This window comes from Dromiciops gliroides, chromosome 3, assembly GCF_019393635.1.
Source record: "Dromiciops gliroides isolate mDroGli1 chromosome 3, mDroGli1.pri, whole genome shotgun sequence".
Lineage (NCBI taxonomy): Eukaryota > Metazoa > Chordata > Mammalia > Microbiotheria > Microbiotheriidae > Dromiciops > Dromiciops gliroides.
The window spans coordinates 21816556-21844465 of record NC_057863.1 but is presented as its reverse complement, the minus strand read 5'-3'; the positions used below and the strand labels follow the sequence as shown (position 1 = coordinate 21844465).

Here is a 27910-nt window from a genome sequence, read left to right as displayed (position 1 = left end):
CAACTGCCACGTCTCCCCCTGAACTTGTACTAACTCATTACTCAAGAGTTCTCCCAGTGAATAATACTGGGACGCCCCAGGAGACCACAGGGCTCATTGGTCTCCTTACACTCCTGGACTGAGCTTGTGGCCAATCCTTCTCTGTCTGCTTGTTGGCCACAAGCCCCACCCGGAAGTCCGGCATGGGATGGAGGCCCTCGATCAATCACTTGCTGAACTGTCTTTAATAGTTTGGTCCCATTAGCACTGAATGTTCACGGAAATGAAGATTCAGGTGGTCAGCTGAGGCCAGTGAAGAGAAAGCCCTGGATGTGGCCACCTTGACCTTGGACAAGTCCACCTCAGTTTCCTCATCTGCCAATTCTTTGAGCCCATCCATTCCCCCCAATTATCCCTCAACATGTTCCTTCTAGTTACGTCTTTAGAAGAAAAGAAACCAAAAAAGGCAGCCCCAGGAAGCACTATCCTTAACAAGATAGCCAACCATTCCAAGCGAGAAAAGCCCCTTCTAATGCTCTCTATCCCACAGATCTGTGACACAGAAAGCCCCAAGCAGACGTTACTACAGGCAAATGAAAAGTTTAATGGCCTCTTTTCATGGTGCCTCGCCATCACTAAGGAGGAAAGTGTGGCTAATTGGCACTTGCACGTTATTGCTTATTGTTTCTTTCAAATGACTTTTTAGAAGACACGTAGTAAATAAATCACGCGGTAAATAAATAAGTCAGAAGTGCTTCCAGTCCATTCTAATAATTTATTTATTTATTTTTTTTGCAGGGCAATGAGGGTTAAGTGACTTGCCCAGGGTCACACAGCTAGTAAGTGTCAAGTGTCTGAGGCTAGCTTTGAACTCAGGTCCTCCTGAATCCAGGGCCAGTGCTCTATCCACTGAACCACCTAGCTGCCCCCTCCAGTCCATTCTAAATGATGGCAATCCCAAACCTTGCACTTCTTTATGCCAGTGCACTTATGTGCTCATCAAAAATGCCCCAAGGCCTCCAGATCTCTCCTCTCCGGAAGAATCTGTGTCTTTTCCTTTAGTCCCCGCCCTTTCTCACCCCTTCCCACATGACAAGTGGAGTGTGGAATGTTCTATAAGGGGAAAAGTCAGATTTGGAATATGAAATCTGCGGTGAAAAAATTAAAATTTAACTTCAAATTTTAAAAATGCAAGTGAATCTATGACTCACCATGAATCTCCTTGATACGGAGGGTGTTCTGATGTGCCCTGTGTTTCAGGATCAGCTGCTCCAGATAGTAGAAAGTTTTTTTGTGCAAGGTCTAAATTTGAATCGAAAAATAAAGTTCAATGATTAAACCTAGAACGAACTTGAGGTCAAAGAGCAACAAAAAACCATCAACTGTAAAGAGCACACTAATAATGTACAGTGGATTACCAAAAACTGATCCTAGCAACATCCTTGTAAATATGCGCTCTTAAACATAAAATAATAATAAAAAAATACAAGGATCACCGAAAGGCGCACCTGTCGCCCCTCATCACAGCATTTTTACCTTTTGCCTGACTTGAACCACAGCCTTCCAGAAATCCTTGGCCTCCACCCTATGGCAAGCATCACACATCTGTGGCTGAACCACGTACTCCACCACAAACACTTGCTGCAGGATGGCACCGTTCATCACCTGGGTGGAAAAAGCAACAATTCTGTGCATTTCTCCCCGGGGTAAGCCGCGTCCATCTCAAAACATGAAGCCTCCTTACCAGTGGCTGCTCCAAGATTTGATACTACATCACAGTTAATACCTGAAAGGCCCATCAACCCATGCCATCTTATCACTTCTTTCATCGAAAATCTGTTCACATAAGTGACTTCAGAATGTATTTTATATTAATTAAGGATAAACTACCCAGATTTAACATCCTATATGTAGAAAATGGCAGATTATTTGATCAAAAAGGTAAAAAGATACAGTGATTAAGCCCCAGGATGTCCTATATTAACATTTCAAAGGCTGTGAAATAGTCTTAAATTAAAGCAGCCTCACTTGGGAATATTTTCTTTGAAGAAAGATGAGCTATATATAATTCAGCTGTGGAAATTGAGAGGGAGGTGGAAAGAGCAATCTTCAAAAGAAACAAAAGGGTCTCTTGGCTGATGTTTTTATTTTAGCTGGAAAAACCTGTCAAGAGCTAATCTAAGCCCACAGTCTCCCCAGTACACACGTGTCTGCTTTCCCTGAGGGCCCAGCCAGGTGTGCTGGTGACCCCAAAACAAGCAGAGAATTAATATGATGGAATTAGCACTGCCAGCCCCTTTCTGACCCACATTCAAAGCAACAGGACTTCTGGTTCCATAGCTGCCCGCTTTTCTAACTCACCTCTTTCTGGATAGTCAGTTTGACCTTAAGCCGCTTGGAATGAGGTTCAGTCCAAACAAAGCCAGCTTCAATCAGTCGCACCTTCAATGGGACAAATACAAAAACAAGACATGAAGAAGCTCCCCCACCTCCCTGGGAAAAGGGAGAATGAGCTCAGTCATGCACAGATCTCACTCCCAGAATTAAATAAGGGCAAGGCTCCACTCCTGAGCAGCTGGGTACAAGGGATAGAGGGTTGGGCCTGCAAACAGGAAGACCTGAGTTCAAATCCAACCTCAGACATTTATTAGCTATGTGACCCGGGGCAAATCACTTCACCTGTTTGCCTCAGTTTCTCCATCTGTCAAACGAGCTAGAGAAGGAAATGGCAAACCACTGCAACATCTTTAACCAAGAAAACCCCAAAATGGGGTCACAAAGAGTCAGACAGAACACCACCAAAGGGTCCACCCCAGAGGTCACAGGCACCATGGGCACCGAAGCAGGACCAGTGAGGGAGAAGGGGCATACATTAACACACAGTAGATCTGATCCATGTTGTAACACATAATGTTTACTAAGGGAGACAAAAAGACATCTTGTCCCTTGTGAGAACTCTCACTGTCCTCGGAATGGCACGAGCGCACCACTGACAAGATTGTTGGGGAGTCTCCTCTTCCTTCGGGAAGCACTTGGTGACTGCTGTTCTGAGAGAGCTTTGCTTCTAAACCCACCAAGTGAAGGCCAGGGAGTGGCCCCAGGCTGAGCCAAGAGCTCACCAACGGCCCAGCAGGCACTGAGAGCAGCCAAGGTCACCTTCTCCATGGCCCTGCACCCTCCCCTGCCGGTGAGAGGGTCAGACTCAAAGGAAGGCCCCAAGAGCACTGTCTGCCCGTTCTGCACATGTCTCTAGGAGAGGCAGCGTGGCACCGGAGACCAGCAGCCAACCCCAGGCTCCGGACAGCCCCTGGCCATGGGACCCTGCGGGGGCCACCAAACACTTCAATGCCCAAGGAAACAGTCTCAGGTCCCAGGCTGGAAAGCAGGCGCTTCCCTGCATCAGTAGAGGGAGTTTCCTCACCAGGAGTTCCCATTATCAATGAAGTCACAGGTCTGGTCCACCCCCCCCCTCCACACACACACACACACACACACACACACACACACACACACACACACACACTCTCACAGGGGCTAGAACAAGGGCCTGGCCACCAAGCACTGAGTGTCAGGAGAGGACAAGCTGGGACAAGCCTCTGATCACTTTACTCCTGACTGGAGAAAGTGGGGAAATACACCCTGAAAGCAGAAAAGAGACCCAGCCCATCACCAAGGTGTTATGAAGCCCCTACCATGTGCCGCACATGGTATTAAGACTGGGAATACAAAGAAAGGCAAAGGACAGTCCATCCATCCCGTCCCCCACCCCATGAGGGGCTCCCAGCCTAATGGGGGGGGGGCTTTCCTCCAAGAGGCAGCTGAGCCTGGCTCTGAATGAGGCCTGTGATTCTAAGCTCCTCCACATGGCCTGAGGTAAATGGCCAGACCTCCTAAGGGCAGGTTTCCACACTTCCCTCAAGCCCGCTATGAATGGCCCAATCCATTCTCCGAGACCCTCCTCGCAGCTGCCTCCTAGAAGCAGCAGCAACACCTCACTGGGAACCGGAACAGCAGCATCCAGCCAGTCGGCCCATCAAGTCACCGAGTGACTTTGGAATTTCCACCAACCGAAATCCAAGACGTCTGAGCAGGGGAACAGAGGGAATGAGACTTAGCTGTACGCACTCTGGGAATGCCCCCAAAGCCAAACCAATGAAGGGGCGTGGTGCTGGACGTGGGATAAGTACCGATGATCTTCTCCAAACCTGATGGGACGGACCGGCTGAAACCGGATCCAAGTGACATCATCACGCCAGGAACAGAAGAGCCTCCTCCAGCATTTTGCATTGACATTTCCAATCTCTAGGTTTAGCAGATGCCACTTTCTGTAAGGTCCTGTCCATGCACACCCTTACAAGGCATTCAGGTCACATTAAGTCAAGAGACTTTATGCTCCATTTTCGGCTCCGAAATCCACAGCTGGCTGCTTCCTGATCAAACTATAACCTGCCGTTCAAATCCTGCAATCATGGCCAGCACTTAGAGCTTTTGTTTAAAAAGAAGGGGCAGAGGAGGGGAAGAAACAAAAATAAACACCCATGGGCTGCTCTTCTTCCTGACAAGTCTGGGGGCTCTCCAGAACACCAAAGAGGAATTCTGGCTACAGAAGGAGCCAACTAAATGAAACGGCTTCACTTTTTAAAGGCATGATTTAAAAAACTAGAGCAGCAGCAGTAGCTTAGAATTTTACCATCTAGGTAATATCTTAAACAAGCAGTCCGGGTTTCTGGTGACACCCACCAATTCCATCCTTCCATGTCCTTCTTGGCTTGGCTAGCTCTCACACCTACCTCTCCAAAAACTGTGCATCTGTTTTGTGAGGTGATGTACTTGTATGTCAGGGCAGGTCAGTGGTCCAGGATAGAATCCTGGTCCCAGAGTCAGGAAGACCTGAGTTTACATCAGTTCTCAGATACTTAATGGCAACATGCCCCCAGGCAAGTCACTTAGCCTGTTTTCCTCAGTTTTGTCAAGGGTAAAATGGGAACACTGACAGCATCTACTTCAAGGGGCTGTTGAGTGGGTTAAATGAAATGCTTGTAAAGCGCTCAGCAGTGCCTGGCACGTGGTAGGTGTTTTTAAAGTGCTTATTCTCCCTCCCATATCCCACAGTGTCTGCCTGTTTCTGAATTTGGGGGCCTCCTTATCATGACAATTCCTTTACATCGATTCAACTTTTTAGAAAAGAGGGGTGCAGCTGACATTCCCACTTCTGTTCCCTTCACATTTTTCATCCCACAGCTTATTCAGCCACATTGGGATGTATCTGTCTCCTTGCTGGCCCTTTCTTCTCATCTGGATCGACGGGCCCCTCTGTTCTAACCGCTGACTACCTCCCTACAGAGCCCACTGATTCCAGCCAGTTGTTTCCTGTCCAGTTTTTTGTGAAGTGATGCTCGGTGCCCACCACACCCACTATCTCCCGACTCCCTTCTCCAAGTACTCCTTCCATCCAAGGGAGAGGCTGCCCAGCTTCTGGCTGTCTTGGCCTCTTATTTCTTCATCCCGAACCCTATTTCCCAACATAGTTTTTGTCATTCTGCCTGCGCTTGCTCAAGTGCAGCAAGAATCAGGCTCCCTGTTGACTTCTGGGCAGATTTCTATACATCTTCATTATCTACCACAGACGTAGATGCACAAGCCATAATTACCTCGACAGCCGTCGCCGTGCTTGTGTGCGCTGTGAACACTGGTCCGCCTGTGAGACGGCCCTGTTGGGCAGAACCTGCAGCTCTTCCAGTTGGCCCTTTCACAGTCTGAGGAGAGCTGTGAGTCCAGTCGCCCATCCTTTCATTTAGCAACAAGCTGAAGGTGTCCCATTCCTTTAGCTGTGGTAGCATCTCCATCTACTTGTTGGTCAGTGGACTAACCCAGGCCACACCTTCCCAGTACTTGTTTACAGGTCTGAGAACCACGTCTTTCTTGGCACCTCTGCCCCCTTTTCACCAAGGGGGCTACAAAGTACTGACACCCGCACTGCCTCAGCAGCTGGCCTTCTGGTGATGAGCCTCACCACACTTGGTTGGGCTGGTCTCCAGGGAGCAGACACCCTGTCACTGGACCCACACTCAAAGTCTTCCACTGTGGGAGAACCCAGCAGGGCCTGTGCACGCTCAGAAAGCCTCTGACACCCCCAGCCCACCTCCCGCTGTGAGGAAGCACTGCATGTGGAAAGGATTTCATCCACGACAAATCATCAAGACTTTCAACCAAAAGCCAATTTTCCTTTTAAAAAATGTCCATGAAAAAGCATGTACTTATAAATATGAAAAGGCGGATAAAAGCTTGATGAGGCAAGGTATGTGCAAATCATAAAAATCAGCTTAATAAGCCTGAGACTAGCCCTACATGACATGAATTTCTTTCAACCCAAGAAAGCTTTTCTAAATTCAGCTTTGATGGAAGAGAGGGAATCTCTGAAGTCTGATTACACTTAAGAGAAGCTATCAGTATTATCTACTTTGCATAATGCTCTAAGGACGGAGGTGCCAGGCAAAGTGGAAAGGTCACTGAACGCTGCCACGATTGATGCCATCCCATTCACTAAAGCCCGAGCGGCCTGCCTTCCTCACAAGCGTTTGCAGAGAGGTTCTCTAGGCATTCCTGACACATGTTCTCATGATGAAGTCTATCACCAAAGGCTTGATTCTGAGCAGCAATTTATCACACCTCTAACTAACTCATGCAGAGGGGAAGGTCGGTGACTTATAAGTTTAAAAGACACACGAGTGCAAACACAAGCTCTTTGCTAAAATAAAATCTGAACTTCCATTCTGCCTTTCCTCTGGGGCCATCTCAGCGCTTTGCAAAGAGCCAGACAAGAAAAGAACCAAACCCCAGCCAACCAGAAATCCCAGTCTGAGCATTCTTCTTGAATCTTACAATTCCTGTTTCCTTCTAGTTTCTCCCCTGCTATGAAGGAGCTCCCAAGGTCTGATCTCTACCCCTAGTTCTAGCAGGTAATTAGCCTACCTTACTCAAAGAGGCTTTGATTTTCTTCAAACATAAAGTAAGAAGTTCCCTCGACTCTAAGGCACACTGGATCCATGTTCCTGGCGGCTGAAGATACCTGAGAAGAAAGAAAAATCATACACACACAGGTGTACAAAGGGCAGTCAGCTGAAGTATTTAGAAGAATGTCTATTTCCCAGGATAACTGAATCAGGAAGTTGTCAGCCAGGCTAACAAAACAAGGAAATCTCAATAATTTTTTGAATATTATAAAATCTCACGATGTATACTTTATCTCATATATTTACTTAAAACCTTGTGATATAAAATGCCGTCTGACTTATTTTCCATAAACATTCAACATAAATAATTGCAGTTTTCTTATTTTTAAATAATAACTTCATTTAGGTTTGTAAGGTAAGGTGTTCCTGAATGGTGTTCCTAGGAGACCTGCTTTAGGGAACAGACAACTGACACCTGACCCTCTTCTATGGAAGGAGAACTTTCTAAAGTTTTAGAAAACCATTTGTCCTCTTGAAAAATACTTACACTAATTCAAGTGCTAAGCAAACTTCAGAAACAGCATACCTGAATGACCACAAAAGAGGCTTTTCCACACTGGCCCATTAATCCTGATTCCCTTGGGATACTCAGGAAGATCGTATTCAAAAGAGTTTAACAAGAATTCGTGAGGCCTTCCTTAACTTACAACTTTACAGGCCCATGAAAGCCATGGAATTAGATCTGGAGGGAGCATGAAAAGATGCCTGGTCCCACTCCCATTTTGCAGAGTAGGAAACTGAGCCCCAGAGATCCAAGGAGTCCAGGCCTCTGACCTCCCTGCACCTGCCCCCAGCCCTGCCCCCAGCACCACCATGCAGCAGTCTTTCTACTAAAAATGTTCTCTCAGAACTTAAAACTGTCATTTGAGAGATTAAAGGTCACATGTTGCCAGTTGTACAGATGTGGGAGCCTGACAGCCTCCTCACTACCCAGAGACAGACATTAGCCCTCAAGGCCGAGGGTTCCCAATCAGGACCCCCTTCCGAAGAAACCACCCAGCCCACCAGCGTAAAAGAGCAGGTCCTGGGGGCAGCTGGGTGGCGCAGCGGATAGAGCACCGGCCCTGGAGTCAGGAGGACCTGAGTTCAAATCCGGCCTCAGACACTTAACACTTACTAGCTGTGTGACCCTGGGCAAGTCACTTAACCCCAATTGCCTCACAAAAAAAAAAAAAAAAAGAATAGGTCCTCCAGGAAAGATAGACAGGACCCACTCAAGTCTAGAAGCACACCCTGAAGGAGCAGCTAGCTGGCACTGCAGACAGAGCACCGGCCCTGGAGTCAGGAGGACCTGAGTTCAAATCCGGCCTCAGACACTTAACACTTAATTAGCTGTGTGACCCTGGGCAAGTCACTTAAACCCAACTGCCTCAACAACAACAAAAATCACACCCTGCAATCAGACCCACTAATCCCCAAGCACTCTCAGTGGGTAGACTGCTCCCTGGTTCTCCATCCTCACCAGCCAAAGCAGGGAAGTGTTTTTGCCTTTTGTTAAGCAGCTGTGGATACCAACTAGTCCACAATCCTGTCCCACCACAAAGAGCAGGGGAGATTTACCTCCAGGAACAACCAAAGTTAGACCTTGGAAGAAAAGAAGTCTTGATTCCAGGCCACTCCACCTATCAACTAACAGGCGTTTCCTTCCATTAGCTAAGATTAATTCTAGATACAGATGTAGTATATTGAATGATTGATTGAATTATACATTAAAAATAGATGTGTAGCACCGGCCCTGGAGTCAGGAGTACCTGGGTTCAAATCCAGCCTCAGACACTTGACACTCACTAGCTGTGTGACCCTGGGCAAGTCACTTAACCCCAATTGCCTCACTAAAAACACACACACACACACACACACACACAAAATAGATGTGTGACTACCAAGAGGAAAAGGCCTATGCACAAATATATTGCAGTATCTCTTTCTGTGTTAGCCAAAAACTGGAAACAAAAGAGGTGTCGTCCTATTGGAAAATAGCTAAACAAAGTAGAGTGTATGGAAATAATGGAATATTACCGTGCCAAAAAAATGACAAAATGGACGGTTTCAGGAGAAACTGGGCAGACAAACTGATGCAGACCCAAGTAAGTAGACCAAAACCCCCCAAAAATCTAACTCTGAAAGATTTTAGAATTCTGTTCAATACAATAAACCAAGAGATTGAAGATGAAAACACAGCCCTCCCCCCCCCCAATGAACTGAAAATGCAAGACAAGACAAACATCTTCAGATGTGGCTGATGGGGAATTTGTCCTAATGGAATGAGGGCATTCCTTTTATCTTTTTTTTGAGAGGGCAGGGGAAATGGCTCAATTAGGGGCAAGAGATAGCAGACAGAATAATAAAAGAAAAAATTAAAATTTCATTACAGAAAAGATACTATCAGAAATTTAAAAGTAGAATAAGATGATTACTCTCCTTACAATGACATCTGTCCTGAAAGGCAAGAAGAAAAAATCCTTGTTTCAAAGATGCATAACTGTTATCAGTTGTCTCCCCACTGAAGCTGACTGCTGCCCCCTCTTGGCTTCAGTCCTGGGGAGGGGCAAGTCCAACCTTCTGTCCAGAAGCTTCTTGAAACCTGGCTGAGCTAATACTCAGGCTCCATGCTGACAGCCAGGCCACTGCTCAATGAGGACACACTCAGCCTTGCTCCATCATAGGCTGCTCCTAAGACCAGTCCAGACTTCCTGGGATGTCCACGTCATCATAGCCAGAGACAGGAGGGTCTGCACAAACCCAGGCTACACTCACAGTAGACTCATCACTGGGAAATCTCACTCTCCTGCAAGATCCAATCAGCCTTGGTACCCCCTCATCAGTGCCCTCAGCCCTTTGGACTGCAGGGTGGTCATGAACTCAACCTCCATGTAAGGAGGCAGACAGGAGAACTATCTCCCGAGACCTCTCCTTTCCCACCCTGCCCTCATCTGGGGGCCCCTCAGCCCCTCCCAGCCACCCCCGAGCTTGCCTTCTGTGCACTGTCTTCTTCCTTTAGACTGTAAGCACCCCAAGGGCAGGGCCTTTTCTCTGCATTTGTATCCCCAGATCTTAGCAGAGTGCCTGGCGTGAAGGAGACACTTTGTTGTTGTTGTTGTTGTTGTTTCGTTGTGTCCTACTCTTTGTGACCCCACTTAGGGTTTTCTTGACAAAGATATTATACTGAGGAAAACAGGATTAAGTGACTTGCCCAGGGTCACACACCAAGTAAGTGTCTGAGGCTGGATTTGAACTCAGGAAGATGAGTCTTCCTGACCCTGGGCCCAGCACTCTATCCACTGCACCACCTAGCTGCCCTTATAGTAGGCACTTATATAGAAAAAAAGTTAAATACAGTTTAAGTATTTAACACCTGTACAACTTAAAAATATAAATTTCAACTGTGCCCAACTATAAATGTTGATTATTTTCATTTCACTTACATTGACGAGTAATTAAGCAAAAATAACTTAAACTAGTGGTAATAACTAAAATTTTTCTCTTAATATTCTCTTCTTATCTACTCTCAGAAACATCAACTCAATTAGTATAAATCCTACAGAAAAGACATCAGAGCAAGAAATAACTACCTTTGTAACGACCTTCTTTCTTTCTTAAAAACTAGAAAAGCCCACTGTAAAATTCAGGACTCTCAAGTACTTGCCTGAAAACATTTAGCTCATTTCAACTTAGATGAAAATCTTAATATTAAATAAGCTAAAATATCATACCTTTCACACTGTTTGCAGAAGTTAATAGAGACTTGTTTGGGGATCCCTTCACTGATGTCCACTTGCGTCCGCAAACAGGCCACACACATGTTGGCCGGATTAGGGGGAATGGGGACACCACACTCACAGCACAGGCTTGAAGGGAATGAAACAAAATTAAGCAAATTACAAACTTCTCAAACAGAACAGTGATAATACAACTTCCAAAGAGCTCAAGTTGCACTATAACAGGCTCAATCTGCACTTTGATCTTCTTTTTGACATTAACTCATTCTCAAAAAATGTCTTTAAAATAGGCTACATTCATTATATATTGGGACTGATTAAGAATAGGGACAATCAGGTCTTGGGTTGCTTCCCCTAAGAAGACATTTCATTCTATAGTCCAAATGCAAAAATACACTCAAAATAGAAAAAGAATTTAGGGAGACATGACTATCTATGTAAGCTATTCCATTTATCCTTGATATAGCTTGCTTGGTATATATGTTTGTTTACACGTTGTCTCCCTCCTTAGATGGCTCCTCCCGGGCAGGGAGTGTTTGTTTCTTCCCAGAGTCTAGCACTGAGTCTGACACATAACAAATGTTCACTGAACTGAATAGGTAGGAGATGAACAAGGCCATATTCATGCCATCCCATTTTTAAGATTGACAAAGTGAAATACAAACCAATGGGAAGCCAGATGTAGAATTCAAGCTTCAGTGACAGTCCTGGGCATGATATTGGTCTGTCTCCTGGTTAATTATTTAATCAATTAATCTCTACATTCAAAGTCTCTGCTGTGACCTCATCCTGGTTCTTTCCTTCAATATAATCATCTGCATCCTCGCAATGGGCTGAGTCTCGAGCCTGAAGGTATTAAGAAGACGGACCCGCCGGGCGCCCAGTCTCTCTCAAGCAGCTAAAGCGCTCACGGGACCCATGGAAAGTGGAGCAGACACAACAGCGGTCATTACGGCGCTGCTGACCGGCTACGGCGGCTGACCAGACCAAGGGAGACAAGCCCTTCAACCTCACGAGGCCAAACGATTAGTAAACACTTTGGTGCCGCCGGACGAGCGAGGCCGAAGCCGGGAGAGCTGCTCGAAGTCCCGGCTCCGCCGGGAGCGCAGGAGCCCCAGCTCCAGCTGTAGCCTGAGAACGAGACAGCTGAGCCGCTGAAACTGACTCGGGGAAACAGACATGGAAACAGACAAGATGTAACTCACACGCAGCCGGTGCTGCTGACCGCCGGGCCTTTCATGTACTCCATGGTCGAGCGCACCCTGAAAAGGGGAAGGGGCATTAAAGCAGAGACCTGGGGACCCTCCTCCCCGTCCCGGGCCTCCACCCGGCGCTTGCCCAACGTGATCCCCCCGAATCCCAACCACCCCCGGGGAGGCGGCGGGGAAGACCCGGCCCGGGGTAGGAGTCACTGGTGCCCCTGGGCCTCAGTTTCCTCCTCTGTAAAATGAGGGGTGGGCTCGATGGCCAGACCTTCGTGACCTACGGGGCCTACAACCCGCGCCTCAGTTTTCTACCCCTTAAGCAGGAGGGACCTCGAGGATCTGGTCCAGGTCGTGACCTATGACCCCTCAGCTCAGCGTCTGCCCCGCAGGAGCCGAGGAACCCAGAGCCGGTCTTAAACCTCTCTGTGCCTCAGTAACCCACTGTGTAAAGGAGGAGGAACCCTAGCCCCTCCCCTGCCCGGCCCTTCTCACCCACCGCCCCTGGGTTCGAGTCACAGCCTGGAGCTCCCCCGCCCTCCCCGGACCTATTCGGCTCTGCCCGGGTTATTCCCCGGTACGGACCCCGTCCCTCTGGGGCTCCTTACACGCGGCGCCGGCACCACCGCTTCCGGGAAGAAGATCTCGCGAGAGCATGCACGGGATCGTGCGAGAGTAAGAGCCTATGCTTTCTTAAAGGGGCAGGTGTCGGAAGAGAAGGAGAGAAGGGGAGGGAATGGAGAGAATGGGAAAGACAGGAGGGAGAAAGAGTTGTCTCCCCTATAACAAAGAGCACCCTAGCAGGAACATCAAAGCCATTCGACGGATGAGGAAACTGAGTCACAGAGAGCTTAAAAGTGGGGTTTTTTCTCTTTAAATGTTTTCTTGATAGTTTGGGGGGGTTTTATTTTTTATTTTCTTGGTATCCGCAGCGTTTAGCACAGTGCATGGCACATAGTAGGTGCTTAATAAATACTTTTTAAATGTGACTTTTTAAAGCCCTCAGCCACTTCCCAGTGACTTTTTGACACCCTCAATCCCTGGCCAAGGGAGTCCACCTTTGGAACAAATAAGAGCAAATGAACAAGACAAATCATCCCATTTAACTGTCTAAAATTGCGTGCCCAGGTCTGCACCCGTAGTCCACCACCTCTGAGACTGAACTGTTTACTGCATTAGAGCTCTGAAGCTGAAGTGATTTTCCCAGGGTCACCGTGTCCAGTGTAAGTGAGGGAACCACCCCTCCAACCCACTCTCTCTGACTCCAAATTCAGGACCCTTTCCACCCCACCTCACTGCTGCTACTCCAGCAGATTGAGAAGATTCCATGGAACCCACTGTGATTTTAACAAGTGTTTTAATAACACATTTAACAAATTAAAGTCAAATAAAAAAACACCCATTGTGTGCTGAGCATGGTAGCCCTTAACAAGAAAATGAATTTAGGTAAGACAAAAATCCCAGCTTTCTTGAGGCTTGAGTTATAGAAGGGAGATATGACACCAACTCAATTAATACAAGATCAGTCTGTTAGAGAGGAGCCCAAAAATGTTTTCAAAAATAAATTCCTTTAAGTCAGTATGTTCCCTTTCATTTAATAATGTTTATTAAATTGAATTAAGATCCAAGCAGGATGTCCTTTAGGGACAAGGTGTTCAGAGAACTCTTTCCTGAGCACCTGGTGTGGTATTTGAGTTGAACTTTAAAGGATAAGTAGGAGCCGATAGAGGAGCGTGGCGGGCATCCTGGCAGAGGAAACAGAGATCAAAGCCTTAAAAGTGGGAAATCACAGAAAGCACTAGAGGGGAGCAGCCCTAATGGAAAGAAATTCCCTTTGGTAGGGGATGGCAGATGGCTGGAAAGGTAGGGTGCGGCCAGATGGCGGGCAGGCCACTGAAGACAGGTGAGTCTCTAACTGTAGGTATCTCTCAGCCTCCTCTCCTGGGCCCTCTTCCCACCTTCCATCAGACTTCATTTAGTGATCTTATCAGCCACTCTGGATTTAATTACTATCTCTACTCTAACCATTCTCACATCTACCTATCCTCTTCCAATCTCTCTACTGACCTCCAATCTCACATCTCCAACTTCCTTTCAGACATCTCAAATGGGATTTTCAGTACATCTCTTAAACTCAACATGTTCAAAACTGAACTCATTCTCTTTCCCCCTGAGCCTTCCCCTCCTCTCAACTTCCTTATTAGTATAGAGGGCAACACCACCTTCCCAATCCCACTGACTCCCAACCTGGGCATCATCCTGGATTCCTCACTATCTCCCCCCAACCACCACCATACCCAAGCTATTGCCAAAACCTGTCCATTTCACCTCTGCAGCATCTCTTATAGATTTCACCTCTGCAGAATTTCTTGTAGATTTCACCTCTGCTGCATCTCTTATAGATTTCACCTCTGCTGCATCTCTTGTAGATTTCACCTCTGCTGCATCTCTTGTAGATTTCACCTCTGTAGCCTCTTTCCAAAACAACCCCTTCTCTCCTCTGATACTGTCTTTTCATCAGCCCGTGCCTGGACTATTACAATAGTTGCTGTTGGGTCTGCCTGCCTAGAGTCTCTCCCCACTCCAATCCTTTCTCTACTCAGCCACTAAAGTGATTTTTCTAAATCACAGGACCAATCATGTCACCCCCTACTCAATAAACTCCAGTGGCTCTCTGTTGCCCCCAGGATCAAATACAAAATGCTCTGTTTGGCATTCAAAACCCTTCATAACCTGGCTCCCTCTTACCTTTCCCGTCTTATTAAACTTTACAGCACATTATGTACTCTTCAACTCAGTGATACTGGACTCGTGACTATTCCATGAACATGACACTCCATCTCTCAGCACAGGCATTTCCTCTGACTCTCATGCCTGGAATACCCTCCACCCTCCACTCTGACTACTGATCTCACCAGATTCCTTTAAGTCTCATCTAAAACCCCACCTTCTACAGCAAGCCTTCCCCAAACCCTCTTAATTCCAGTGCCTTCCCTCTATTAATTATCTCCTAGTTATCTTTTATATAACTTGTATGTACATATTTGTTTGCTTTTCTCCTCCATTACACTGTAAGTTCCTTGAAGGCAGAGGCTGTCTTTTGCCTCTTTTTGCATGACCATTGCTTATCAGTGTCAGGCACATAATAGACACTTAATAATTTTTTCCTGACTGACCTCAGTTTCCCCATCTGTAGATTGAGAAAGTTAGACTGCATGATATCTGAGATTCCTTTTAGTTCTAAATCTATGAGCCTATGCATCTCCCCCATCAGACCTCACAAAGCATTTACCATGTAATATTTTATATTACTGAACTCTGTGTTGTACTTATTCAGCTTACCCTCTGGTACCTAAGGGCGAAGAATGTGTCTTCTCTAAACTTTCTATCTCTCCTACCACATAGCATACAGTTGGCACATAGTATTGGGCAGCTAGGTGGCACAGTGGATAAAGCCTCAGGCCTGGAGTCAGGAAGACCTGAGTTCAAATCCAGCCTCAGACATTTACTAGCTACATGCCCTTGGGCAAGTCATATGACCTCTGTTTGCCTCCATTCCCTCAACTATAAAATGGGGATCCAGAAGAAGGAATTGCTCCAATATCTTTGACAAAAAAAAAAAAACATTGGGGTCATGAAGAGTTAGACATGACTAAAAAATTACAATATTGACAATAACAAAGACACTTAATAAATGTTACTGGTTGTGAACTTTAAATGTCTCCATTTCTTCATCTAGTAAATTAGGAAGACCAATGATATCTAAGCCCTCTTTCCATTCTCTTTGGTTATTCCACTTTGGGTAAGTTGTGATTGTTAGCAAGTCTTTTTTTTTTCTCATTAAGCCTAAATCTGCTTCTATTCAACTTACACAGATTTCTGCTAGGAGAATAATCTAAATCCCTCTTCCACTTGACAGCCCTCCAAATGCTTAGAAACATTATGTGGGGGCAGCTAGGTGGCGCAGTGGATAGAGCACCAGCCCTGGAGTCAGGAGTACCTGAGTTCAAATCTGGCCTCAGACACTTAACACTTACTAGCTGTGTGACCCTGGGCAAGTCACTTAACCCCAATTGCCTCACTAAAAAGAAAAAAAAAAAGAAACATTATGTGGAATTAGTCTATATACATACCTATCGTGTCATAAGTGCCAGATAGATAATTGGCCACAGACATAATGTCAACAAAGGTTTGAGCAACGCTCTGCACTTTATACCACAATAAATTCCAAATAAAGATATCTAAAGCTGAAAAAATTACACCACAAAAAAATTAAAGAAAAATGGAAAGCTATATCTTTCACAATTATGAATAAAGAAAAATTTTGTAACCAGACATGGAATAATTAAAGACAAAAGGCAGTAAAAGGTAAAATAGATAATATCTATTAAAGTTAAAAGTTTTTGCACAAATGAAATTGAAACTAAGTACAGTGTGTGTCACACAGTAAATACTTAAATAAATGTTCGTTGATTAATTGGTGTAGTTAGAATTAAATATAGGAATGGAGAAAATTCTGACACCCAATATACCAAAATGGGCAAAAATCTAAGAAATTAAATGACCATTCTCCAGGAGACAGGTGATCAAAGAATGTGAATGTTTTTCAAAAGAATTACCAATGATAAACACCCACCTGAAAACAGGTTCAAAATCACTAATAATCATGTAAATACACATATTTGGATACAACAAAACAGCAAAAATGGTAAAATATGGGAAATCTCATTGTAAGGTCTGTGGGAAGATGGGCAAGTTCATTCAATGCTAGTGGAGCTGGAAATTGGTTTAACCATTCTGGAAAACAATTTGGAATTATGCAGGGCAAGTTACAAATATTTATAGCCTTTGAACCAGACATTCTTCTCCTGGCCTATCCCCCAAATAGATTGTTGAAAGCAATAAAGTGCTCACAAATAGAAATATTCATAGATTGTTTTGTGATAAAAAAAAAACAGGAAAAAATATATACCCAACAACTTAAGAATGGTTGGACAACCTGCATTATATGTATGGGAATGTTACTGGGGAGAACCAAAGGATGGATGTGAGGAATTCAGAGAAACATGGGAAGATATGTGTGAAGTGATGCAGAATGAAGAGACCATGGTCAAAAGAACAATGTACATGACTAGAACAATGTAAATAAATTTGACTTTAAGAGGCAACAAAACTGGTCAATTATGATCAGTGTTAGTACCGTACTGTCAAAGCTAAGGGACACATCTCTCCTTTCTGTTAACAGTCAAGAAACTGTGGTCAGGGAATGTTTTTTCAATCGGGACTTATTTGGGGAGATGTTGGAAAGTTTCTGTTGTGTCAAAACCAAAAGTGTCCACAAAACTGAACAATTTTTAAAAGTGGAAAAGATGCTTATAAATATAGTTATCAGAACAATCATTTGCTTAGGGTTAGAGGACTTTGAGTGGTAAATATTAATGGTTTTGATCATGACAAACAAGAAAGCAAATAATTAAACTATTATCAAGCAGTATTCATTTTTATGATGTTATTATTTTCAGAGATTGAAGTGGTCTGAAGAGGATTCTCATCTGCATGTTTTAGAAACTCTATTAATTTTTACAGATTCAATTTCCAGGGACAGTTGAGATAGCAGATTAGAGGAAAAACTGATCATTTGTAATTCACACTGATGGACTTGGGGGAGGAGGAGGGCAGGCACTGATGGGAATTACTGAAAAATCTAGAATTTCATCAGCGAGTATTTATTACACAATTTTGTCACTTTCAAGGATTCAAAGTAAGCAGTGGTTGCCTAGCATCGCCTTTAACACAATTTGCTTGAATGAATAAATAATGGTGATTTGGGATTGGCACATTAAGTATATATAAATTGAGGTGAGTTGGTACAGAGAAAGAACTGCAAAGAGTATTGAGTCCTAGAGTCAATTGATCTGCATTTAAATCTTGACTCCAAGACTTAATCCATGTGTGATATCGGCATCACTTACCTTTATAAGCCACAGCTTCCTTACCTGGAAACTGAAGGCATTGGACTAGCTGGCCTCTATCGTCCCTTCCAGCTCTAAGTCAAAGATCCTAGGAGGCTCCCAAAGTACTTGAAATGTTTGTTTTCCAGTGTTTCGGACACTGCCCCTGGAACCGTGCTTGCAGTACTAATTGCTAGTATGAAGAACATTGCTTTCCAATGCGTATATATTCCAAACACTAGAGACCTTAAAGAGTTCTTTCATAAGATTTCATTGTTGTACTTTGTGAAATTTATCACTGAATGGTGGCTTATGGTCTTGGAGTGTTTTGAATAAGAAAAAAAGTACAAAAAAAGAAAATATTTTCTAAAAATAGCTTTCATTGGTCCTATGGGTTGCCAAAGGGAAACCAATGAAAATTAATTTCATGAGACATCTTGGAGAGGAAATAACTGTTGAGAATCTAGGCGATGTTCTCCAGAACCTTCTCTTTGCAGATGACATTAAGCTTATGGCTTCACGTCTCAGAACCACGAGAAGGCAAAACTGGGTGGACAAACTGTGTATTGTAGTTGGATAAACAGACCATTGAATTAATTCATTGGTACATATGTATTGGGCAGCTAAGTGACTCTCTGGTTAGAGCGCTGGACCTAGAGTCAGGAAGACCTGAGATCAAATCTGACCTCAGACACTTACTAGCTATGTGACCCTAGGCAAGTCACTTCACCCAGTTTGCCTCAGTTTCCTTATCTGCAAAATGAGCTGGAGAAGGAAATGACAAACCACTCCAATATCTTTATCAAGAAAACCCCAAATGGAGTCAGGAAGTGTCAGACGAGGCTGAACAACAAACAACAATAACAACAACATGGACAATCCCTGTAATTGGACAATTGAATTAAATAGAGAATAGAAAGCTGGCTGGATCACATTTAGGAGATTTCAGTGAACTTTTTCTTTTAATAAATATATAATAATAAATGTTAATAAATAAAACTACACATAAATCATCCCAATTTTCTGCCCATCTTTCTCACACGAGCATTCCCCCAATGAAAAGGAAGCTTTGAGCAGAGGACAGAGAGAAAACTGGGTGCAAGTCCTACCCCAGACACTTACAGACTTTGTGACCCTGGGCTGCCTCCGGGCAGCTTTCTGGGCCCATCAGGAGCAGAGCACTTGCTGATCTGTGTGGTTTCCTCACCAGAAGCTCCCTATACCAAGGACATCACATGTACAGCCCCCTCCTGCACTCTTCCTCCTCCCCCCAACATTTTTCCCCCAGTGATACTAACTTCAATTGATGAAGCCCCAAACACATGACACAGAGGGCAAAGGTTCCTTCCCTACTGCCTCCAAACATGCTCCAGTCTCTCCCATCCTTAAAAATCCCTCACAAGACCCTACAGTTCCCCTTAGCTATCTTCCTACGTCCTTCCTCCCTTTCTCAGCCAAACCTTGCTTGGAAAAGCTGTCTACACTGGCTATCTCCATTTCCCATTCTTTCACTCACTCCTCAGTCCTTTGTAATTTGGCTTCTGATCAATCACATCACTCAACTGAAACTGCCAAATCTGATAGCCTTTTCTCAGTTTCCACCCTTCCAGCTGTATCTGATGCAGTGATCACCCTTGTCTCTCGATGACTCTCTTACTTTTACTACTTACCTGACTGCTTTTAAGTGTCCAGTCACCACCCAGGTCATAGCCCTTAATCACAGTCCCCAAAGTTCTGCCTTAGGCCTTTTCTTCTTTCTCTATCCTCTCTCTCTCAACAGCTTCCTTGGGTTTAGCCATCATCTGTTTCAGTCACACATCCTCACTTGCCTATTGGACATTCCTAACTGGATGTCCCAGAAACGACAACGTTTAAAACTGAGCTCATTACATTTTCACAAACCCCCATCCTTTTCCCACACTTCCCTATTTCTTTCTTTTTTTTTCTTTTTTTGCGGGGCAATGGGGGTTAAGTGACTTGCCCAAGGTCACACAGCTAGTAAGTGTCAAGTGTCTGAGGCCGGATTTGAACTCAGGTACTCCTGACTCCAGGGCCGATGCTTTATCCGCTTCGCCACCTAGCTGCCCCCCCTATTTCTTTCAAAGGCACTAACATCCTTCCTGTCCCTGAGGCTTATAACCTCCTCACCCCAAATATCGAATCAGTTGTTAAGTCTTTCCATTTCTACATTGCCAACATCCCCTGCATCTGACCCCTTCTCTCCAGTCACACAGTGACCATCTTATTTCAGATCCTCATTCCCTCTGACCAGATTATTGCAAAAGCATTCTAATTGGTCTTCCTGGTTTAAATCTCTTCCCCATGCCAGCCCATCCAACACACTGCTATAAAAGTAATTTTCCTTAAATATAGGTTTGACCATGTGATTTCCCTTCAGTTCTAGTAGTTCCCTGTTACTTCAAGGAAACAAGCTAAATCTCTGTTTGTTAATAATATGTAATATTTGCATAGCATATTAAGATTTTTAAATTGTTTTGTAAATATTATTGAATTTTATGCTTACAACAACCCTGGAAGGTAGGGGCTATTATCATCCCCATTTAATAGATGAAGAAACCGAGGCAGAAAGAGATTCAATGCCTTTCTAGTGTCACACAGCTAAGTAAGTGTCTTCCTAACCCCAGGTCTAGCATTCAATCAACTGGGCCACCTTGCCACTTCTTTCTTTAAAACCCCACACAACCTGGCCCCAACACAAACTTCCAGCCTCAACGGCCATTGCTTCTCCTCCAATGCTGTGAAGTCCAGCCCCATCTGCCTCCTCTCTTTCTTTAAAATGCAACTCAGGCTCCATGGACCCTTTTCCAATCCCCTCAATTGCTCTTGCTCTCCCTCCCAACTGCCTTGAATTCAACTCCTTTATATAGATCCCCATCTATTAGTTTTGCAATCATTACTTTCATGATTTGTATTTACTTATTAACTAGAGTTAGAATTTTCTTGTTAGACTATAAACTTAGAATATTAGAATTAGCTTCTTTTGAGAAGGATTTTTCCTTATCTGTATGTACATCCCCAGCACCCAGAACCTGGCACATAGTAGGCACTTGTTGATATAGTGAGTAGAAATAGACAGCACATGTAAGAAATGATGAGCAGACAGATTTTAGAAAAACCTGGAAAGACTTAAGTGGACTGACGCTGAGTGAAATGTGCAGAACCAGGAAAACATTGTACACAGTAACAGCAACATTGTGTGATGATCAACTGTGATAGACTTGGCTCTTCTCAGCAGTGCAATGATCCAAGACAATTCCAAAGAACTCATGATGGAAAATGTTCTCCATATCCAGAAAAAAGAACTGTGGATTGAACCAGACTGTTTCTACTTTTGTTTTTGTTTTTTCTTTTTTGAGGTTTTTCCCTTGTGCTCTGATTCTTCTTTCACAACATGACTAATGCAGAAATATGTTTAACATGATTGTACATATATAACTTCTATCAGATTGCTTTCTGTCTTTGGTAGGGGGAAAATTTGAGGGAGAAAATTTGAAACCAAAAATTTTAAGAAAATAAATGTTGAAAACTATCTTTGCATGTAACTGGAAAATAATGTAATACTTTCATGATTAAAAAAGAGAAAGAAAGAAACAGCACAATGTCTCCATAATGATTTGAATGCACAGAGTGGCTTAAAAGACTGAGAAGGAGGTGGGGCAATCACATAGGACACTGGGTGGCTAAGGGATGGAGAGCCTGAAGTTTTCACTGGTATGCATGAAATATCGAAAGAAGCAGCCCTCAGACTTTCTGGGTAGGTCCCTCCTCTATGGAGAGGAGATAAGAGTCCCCCATGATGAGCAAGCCTGGATGGGTGGCAATCTACACTGGTGGAGAGAGTGCAGCCAGGGCAGAAGACAGAGGCAAGGAGCCAAAAGAAACATAGAGGAGATGTGCCCGGATCCATTGTCGATGTGGACCTTTCTGTGCCTCTACTGTCTTCACTGTTTGAGGATTCCACTCCTGTGGAGAGTATGTGGACCGCCCCAATCACAAGGGCTAGTGAGCAGTGAGGGAGGGGGGTGGAGTTGACTGCTCCACAAGTGTGTTTATGTGTTCAAGTGGCTCAGTGCATGGAACCTAGAACTTGGAGTTAAGAAGATCAGAATTCAGATCTCACCCCAGGTACCTTACAGGTTTGAAGATGGGGACAGGGAGGTTCAAATAAGAGAAAAGATGCCTAACCCTTTAGAAACCTTAAGGCACTCCAGATATGTAAATAGTAGCTGTCTAAAAATGAGATTTTGGGGAAGGGAATCAGCATTTATATATATCACCTGTGACATGCTAAACTTTTTTTTTCTTACAAATATCACCTCAAATGAGACTCACAACAAGTCTATGAAGTAGGTGCTTCTATTACCCCCACTTTACTGTTGAGGAAACTGAGGCAAATGGATGTTAAATGACTTGACAGGGTCACACAGTCTCTGAGGATGTACATAGAGCAAATGAAAATCTGACAGGCATGGAAAACAATACCAAGCTAAAAGCCTTTCTAAAATGCCTGGTCGCAAGCCTTACATTTTATTTTTAATACCTAAGTTTAATCAGGAAGATTAATAATTATAGCTAGCATTTAGAAAGCACTTTAAGGTTTGCAATTTGCTATGCATATATTATCTCAGTTGAACCTTCCAAGAACCTTGGGAGGTAGGTGCAACAATTATCCCTATTTTGCAGGATAAGTAACTGAGGCTGAAAGTGGTCTAGTGACTTACCCAAGGTCACACAGTCAGTACATGTTTGAGGGAGGATTTGAACTCAGTTCTCCCCGATTCCACATCTAGCACTCTATCCATTGCACCACCTGACTGCCCATAATATTAATGCCTATAGTTAACCAGTTCCACTAATCATTTGAAACTGAAATGATCATTGGTATTTTCAGTGAACATCTATTATTTACAACGAGGTTCTGTTTTATCAACATTTTTTAAACATCATCACCCCTCCCCCCACCCACTGAGCTTTCTCTTGTAATAATTTTTTTTAAACCAGTTAAACAAAACCAAATGATGTTTCAGCCCCTTCTGACAGCATATGCAATATTCTGCACCCACGGTCCCCCACCTCAGAGAGGAGGGAAGGAGGTTCATTTCCTCATGTGCTCTCTGAGACCTAGATTGCTCCTTGCAATTACACAGTACCCACAACTAACAGGTGCTTTTCCTCCCGTTGTTTCCAGAGCTCCGGGCATGTGCTTCAGCTTATCTCCCCCCCCCATTCACTCCCACTGAAACTCCTTAGAGCCCAAAATATGAGAACTCCATCATAGTTGTGTTCAGGCTGACCTTGAGTGGGAAAGCAGCTAATGCTGGAGATAGGAAATTGAAGATGATGTCACTGTAGAAGAAGCGTTTGGCGTTATTAAAACACTAGAAAATTAAGACAAATATTTTCCAGCTCAATCGTCCGCTTACCAGTCCTGGCTTTGCTATGAAGTCTCGTGACCTTGTGTAAATTCACTTAGTGTCTGAGCCTCCGTTTTCCCACTGGTAAGACTGGGGCCTGCCTGGACTGGCACTCCCCGTTTTTCTAACATTCCACGTTGTTGGAACTCCCTCCTTGATCTGCTCTGATGGGGACTGGGGAGGAGAAGGAAACCAGCTATTGACCCAGGGTCTTGGGGCTGGGCCACTCATAATGTTCCTGAAGTTGGATGTGCTCACCAGGCTTTAGCTGTCCAGCGGAATGTGGAAAAGCTGAAGGACTGGAGTAGATACAAAACTGGATACAGCCGGAGGGACACTAAGGAATGGTGGGTGGGCGCAGGAGGGGCCTCCTCTGGTGGCTCCCTCCAGTGATCTACCAGTGACCTAGTAGATGAGCCAGCCACCCTAGGAAGCAGGTCAAGGCCAGAGGTCCAAGACAGTCTAAGCAAGGATGGGGAAGGCATGAGTGCCCTGGGTCCCTTCAGTGTTCCCTTAATTGATCTGACATTGACCCTCAAAGTAGTGGCAGCAGCACCCCTTGGAGGTTAAATTGGGGTACAATAGATATTTGTCCTTACTTAAGGAAATTGTTCGATGCTGTTTTTATTGTTCAGTCCTATCCAACTCTCTGTGACCCCATCTGGGGTTTTCTTTTTTTGTTTGTTTGTTTGTTTGTTTGTTTTTAGTGAGGCAATTGGGGTTAAGTGGCTTGCCCAGGGTCACACAGCTAGTAAGTGTTAAGTGTCTGAGGCCGGATTTGAACTCAGGTACTCCTGACTCCAGGGCCAGTGCTCTATCCACTGCGCCACCTAGCTGCCCCCATCTGGGGTTTTCTTGGCAAAGATACTGGAATTGTTTGCCCTTTCCTTCTCCTGCTCATTTTACAGATGAGGAACTGAGGCAAACAGGATTAAGTTGCCCAGGGTCACATAGCTAGTAGGTATCCAAGGCCAGATTTGAACTCACAAAGGTGAGTCTTCCTGTTCCCAAGCTCTATCTACCATGCCACCTACCTGCCCACTTGTTCTATGTTGCTATTTTTAAAATAATTGCTATTTCTTGCCTTAAAAACAATGTAAAAGGGGGGCAGCTAGGTGGCACAGTGGATAGAGCACCGGCCCTGGATTCAGGAGGACCTGAGTTCAGATCCAGCCTCAGACACTTGACACTTACTAGCTGTGTGACCCTGGGCAAGTCATTTAACCCCAATTGCCTCAACAAAATTAAAAAAATTAAAGTAAAAAATTAAAAAAAAAAAACAATGTAAAAAAGAACATCTAGGATGAAGCAGGGGAAACAGCCCTCTAATGCTTATCCTTTATCAAATATCCTTGAACTTAGTGCCCCAAAGCAGGAGGTGTCAGGCACCAGCAGAGTGCTCATCCTGACCCCAGTGGGCAAGGGACCCTTCCTCCTGCTCTCCCCCCCTACAGCTCTAAACCCAATCTCATGAGACACGGGGGTCTCAATATGTCCTAAATGAATAGGCTTGAGGAGCGCGGAACTAAGCAGCGGACTCGGACTCTCGCAGCATCCCTTCCGTGGGAAATGTTCACTGGACAATCTGTAGACCCTAATGAGGCGTTCATTCACATTTACAAATGAAAAATATAGAAAATGCCACCCACCGGTGAGTTAGTCATTCCACTATCCATAAATCAGGGTCAAAACCTTTGGCTGCTAAACTGAGGCTGGAAGGGCCGGCTGGTGCCAATTAAGGATCTTAAGCCCATGTGGTACCTTTTCCATTGCCCAGTTCTTTGCGGGTGCCCACTGTAGCCCGACTCCAGCTATGGTCTCCATCCGACAACCTCTAATCCATAGAGCTTAGCAAAAACGTGCTTGGGTTCAAACAATCCTTGGCTTTACTCATTCATTTCTCTCAGGAAACTTCCAAGAGGATAAATGGTGGCCCAGAAACTGATATTTATTCATGAGTTGTTTGTCATGCGGTCACACGACTGAGCGCCCTCATTCCCCATGCAAAGAATCCATCTAGCTTAAGCACTTTGGTTTCCTGTTCCAGGCAGACCAAGCCCATTTTCTTCCTAGAACCATAATGGCAAAAGCATTGAAGAGACCCAGGAATATTTTGATAATAAATAGCAGCTGTAACAAATACTCGGATTTGATGACAAATATTCTCACATGCCGTACTCCAAAGGGCAAACTCCATCCTGCACCAGAAATGACTAATTATCTTGAGTTTCAGTGCAAAAAGGCTGCTGACAATGTCTTAACCTTTGAGCAGAGATCTGTGGACAGGGAGCAGTATAATCTAGCTTCATGAAAAGTTTCTGGATGCAAAAATAAAAAGGAATTCAGAGAAAAAGACACAAATAGACAATTCTGTGGGTAAAGCGTGGGCCTGGAGGCAGGAAGACTCATCTTACTGAGTTCAAATCCAGCTTCAGACACTTACTGGCTGTGTGACCCTGAGCAAGTCACTTCACCCTATTTGCCTCAGTTTCCTCATCTTTAAAATCAGCTGGAGAAGGAAATGACAAATCACTCCAATATCTTTGCCAAGAAAACAACAAATGGGGGTCACAGGAAGAGTTGGACATGACTGAAGTGAGTGAACAACAACAAAAATGTTCAATGTAATATACATCTTTTTTTAAAAAAACTATGGGAAATAAATTTACAGTTTTATACGCAATCCTTTTTTTTTATTCTTCATACATGCAATGTTTGCATTTGTTGATGAATAATCAAATAACAACAATTTTTTTTTTCAGTTTCTGGATGCTGCCAATAGAAGCTCCTATAGGCAAATCTATGTTTTAAGGCAGGCAGTTAGCCCAGCGGATAGGGTGTTGGGCCTTGAGTTAGAAAGACCTGAGTTCAAACGTAGCCTCAGACATTTTAGTAGCTGTGTGGCCCTGTGTTTGCCTCAGTTTCCTCTTATGTAGAATAAAATAATATCATATACCTCACTGGGTTGTTGTGAGAATCAAATGAAATTATATTCATACAGTGCTTTGCAAGCCTATTATTCTCTCTTAATTTTCCCTTATGATGCACATATTCTAAATTACCACCATCTGAAGAAGAATACTCTCATGTCTGATGACTCAGGATGGAGAATGGGGAAATAAGTATTTCCAGAGTGCCTACTATGTGGCAGCTACTGTGCTGGGTGCTTTGCCAGGATCATCTCATCCGATCTTCCCAACAACCCTTGGAGGTATGTGCTCTTATCCCCATATTATGGTTGAGGAAACAAACAGACAGAGGCAAAGTGACTCTCCCTGAGTCATCCAGCTAGTAAGTATCTGAGGCTGGATTTGAATTCAGGTCTTCCCAACTCCAGGCCCAGAGCTCTAACCACTGTACCACAAAGCTGCCTGGATCATGTTGAAAGGAAGAACATGTCAAACATCAATGGTCATTAACAAGAGGAACCTCAAAGATGATCAGAATCACAGAATCTCAGAGTCTGAAAGGACTTTCCATCTACTCCAGGGGTTCTTCACTTTATTTGTGTCCTGAACCCCCTTGACAGTCTAGGGAAGCTTATGGTTTTTAAATGAAAATAAATACTAAAGATTACAAAGGAAATCAGTTATATGGAAATACAGTTATCTGAATTTTCACATGAATATTCATTAGGGAAATTGGTCTATAATTTTCTTTCCGTTTTTGCTTTTCTTGTTTTAGGTATCAGCACCATATTTGTGTTATAAAAGAAATTTAGTAGGATTCCTTCTTCACCCATTTCCCCAAATATAGTATTGAAATTAATTGTTCTTTAAATGTTTGGTAGAATTCACTTGAAAATCCATCTGTCTGGGAAGGGAAAGAGGAAGAGAAGTTGAAACACAAAGTTTTAGAAAATTGATGTCAAAATTATTTTCTGGTTTTTTTACATGTATTTTGGAAAATAAAATTATATTCAACTATTTTTTAAAAAGAAAGAAAAAGAAAATCCATCTGGACCTAGGGATCTTTTCTTAGGGAGTTCATTGATGTCTTGTTCGATTTCTTTTTCTAAGAATTCTATTTCCTCTTCTGTTAATCTGGGCCATTTATATTTTTCGTAAATATTCATCCATTGCACTTAGATTGTCATATTTATTTGTATACAGTTGAACAAAATAGCTCCTAATTATTGCTTTAATTTCCTCTTCATCAGTGGTGAATTCGCCCTTTTCATTTTTGATCCAGATGATTTGGTTTTCTTCTTTCTTTCTTTTTTAAATCAAATTAACCAAAGGTTTATCTATTTTATTGATTTTCACAAAACCAGCTCTTAGTTTTATTAGTTCAATAGTTTTCTTACTTTCAGTTTTATCAATCCCTTCTTTGATCTTCAGTATTTCCAATTTGGTGTTTAATTTAATGTTGGATTTTTCATTTGTTCTTTTTCTAGCTTTGGAAATGTAGTTGTCAATGTATTTTTTAAAGATCATAGATCCCAGGTTAAGACCCTCTGGTCTTGCCCAACCATAAATAACTAAGAATCCCCCACACTTGAACCAACCTTCCCTTCATTTGAAGACCTTGGGTGTGAAGGAAGTCAATGCCTATTGAGGCAACCCATTCCACTTTAGGACAGCTCTCCTTGTTATCAAGTTTATTCTGATA

At 43.8% G+C, this 27910-nt stretch overlaps 1 protein-coding gene across 6 annotated transcripts in view; it reads right to left on the bottom strand.

Moving 5' to 3' along the window:
* The window catches only part of NMD3 (NMD3 ribosome export adaptor), a 32659-nt gene extending 20110 nt beyond the window's left edge, over nucleotides 1-12549 (bottom strand). The window contains exons 1-7 of one of the 6 annotated variants that reach the window (XM_043998317.1): nucleotides 12522-12549; nucleotides 11917-11973; nucleotides 10706-10840; nucleotides 6952-7048; nucleotides 2341-2421; nucleotides 1516-1644; nucleotides 1191-1281 (exon numbers count right to left, since the gene is read on the bottom strand). In XM_043998317.1, coding sequence (XP_043854252.1) covers nucleotides 1191-1281; nucleotides 1516-1644; nucleotides 2341-2421; nucleotides 6952-7048; nucleotides 10706-10840; nucleotides 11917-11960 — 577 coding nt within the window. In that variant the 5' untranslated portion in view covers nucleotides 11961-11973; nucleotides 12522-12549. The other 5 variants (XM_043998316.1, XM_043998318.1, XM_043998320.1 and 2 more) reach the window with 5 other exon arrangements.
* Between the last annotated feature and the right edge of the window lie 15361 nt (nucleotides 12550-27910).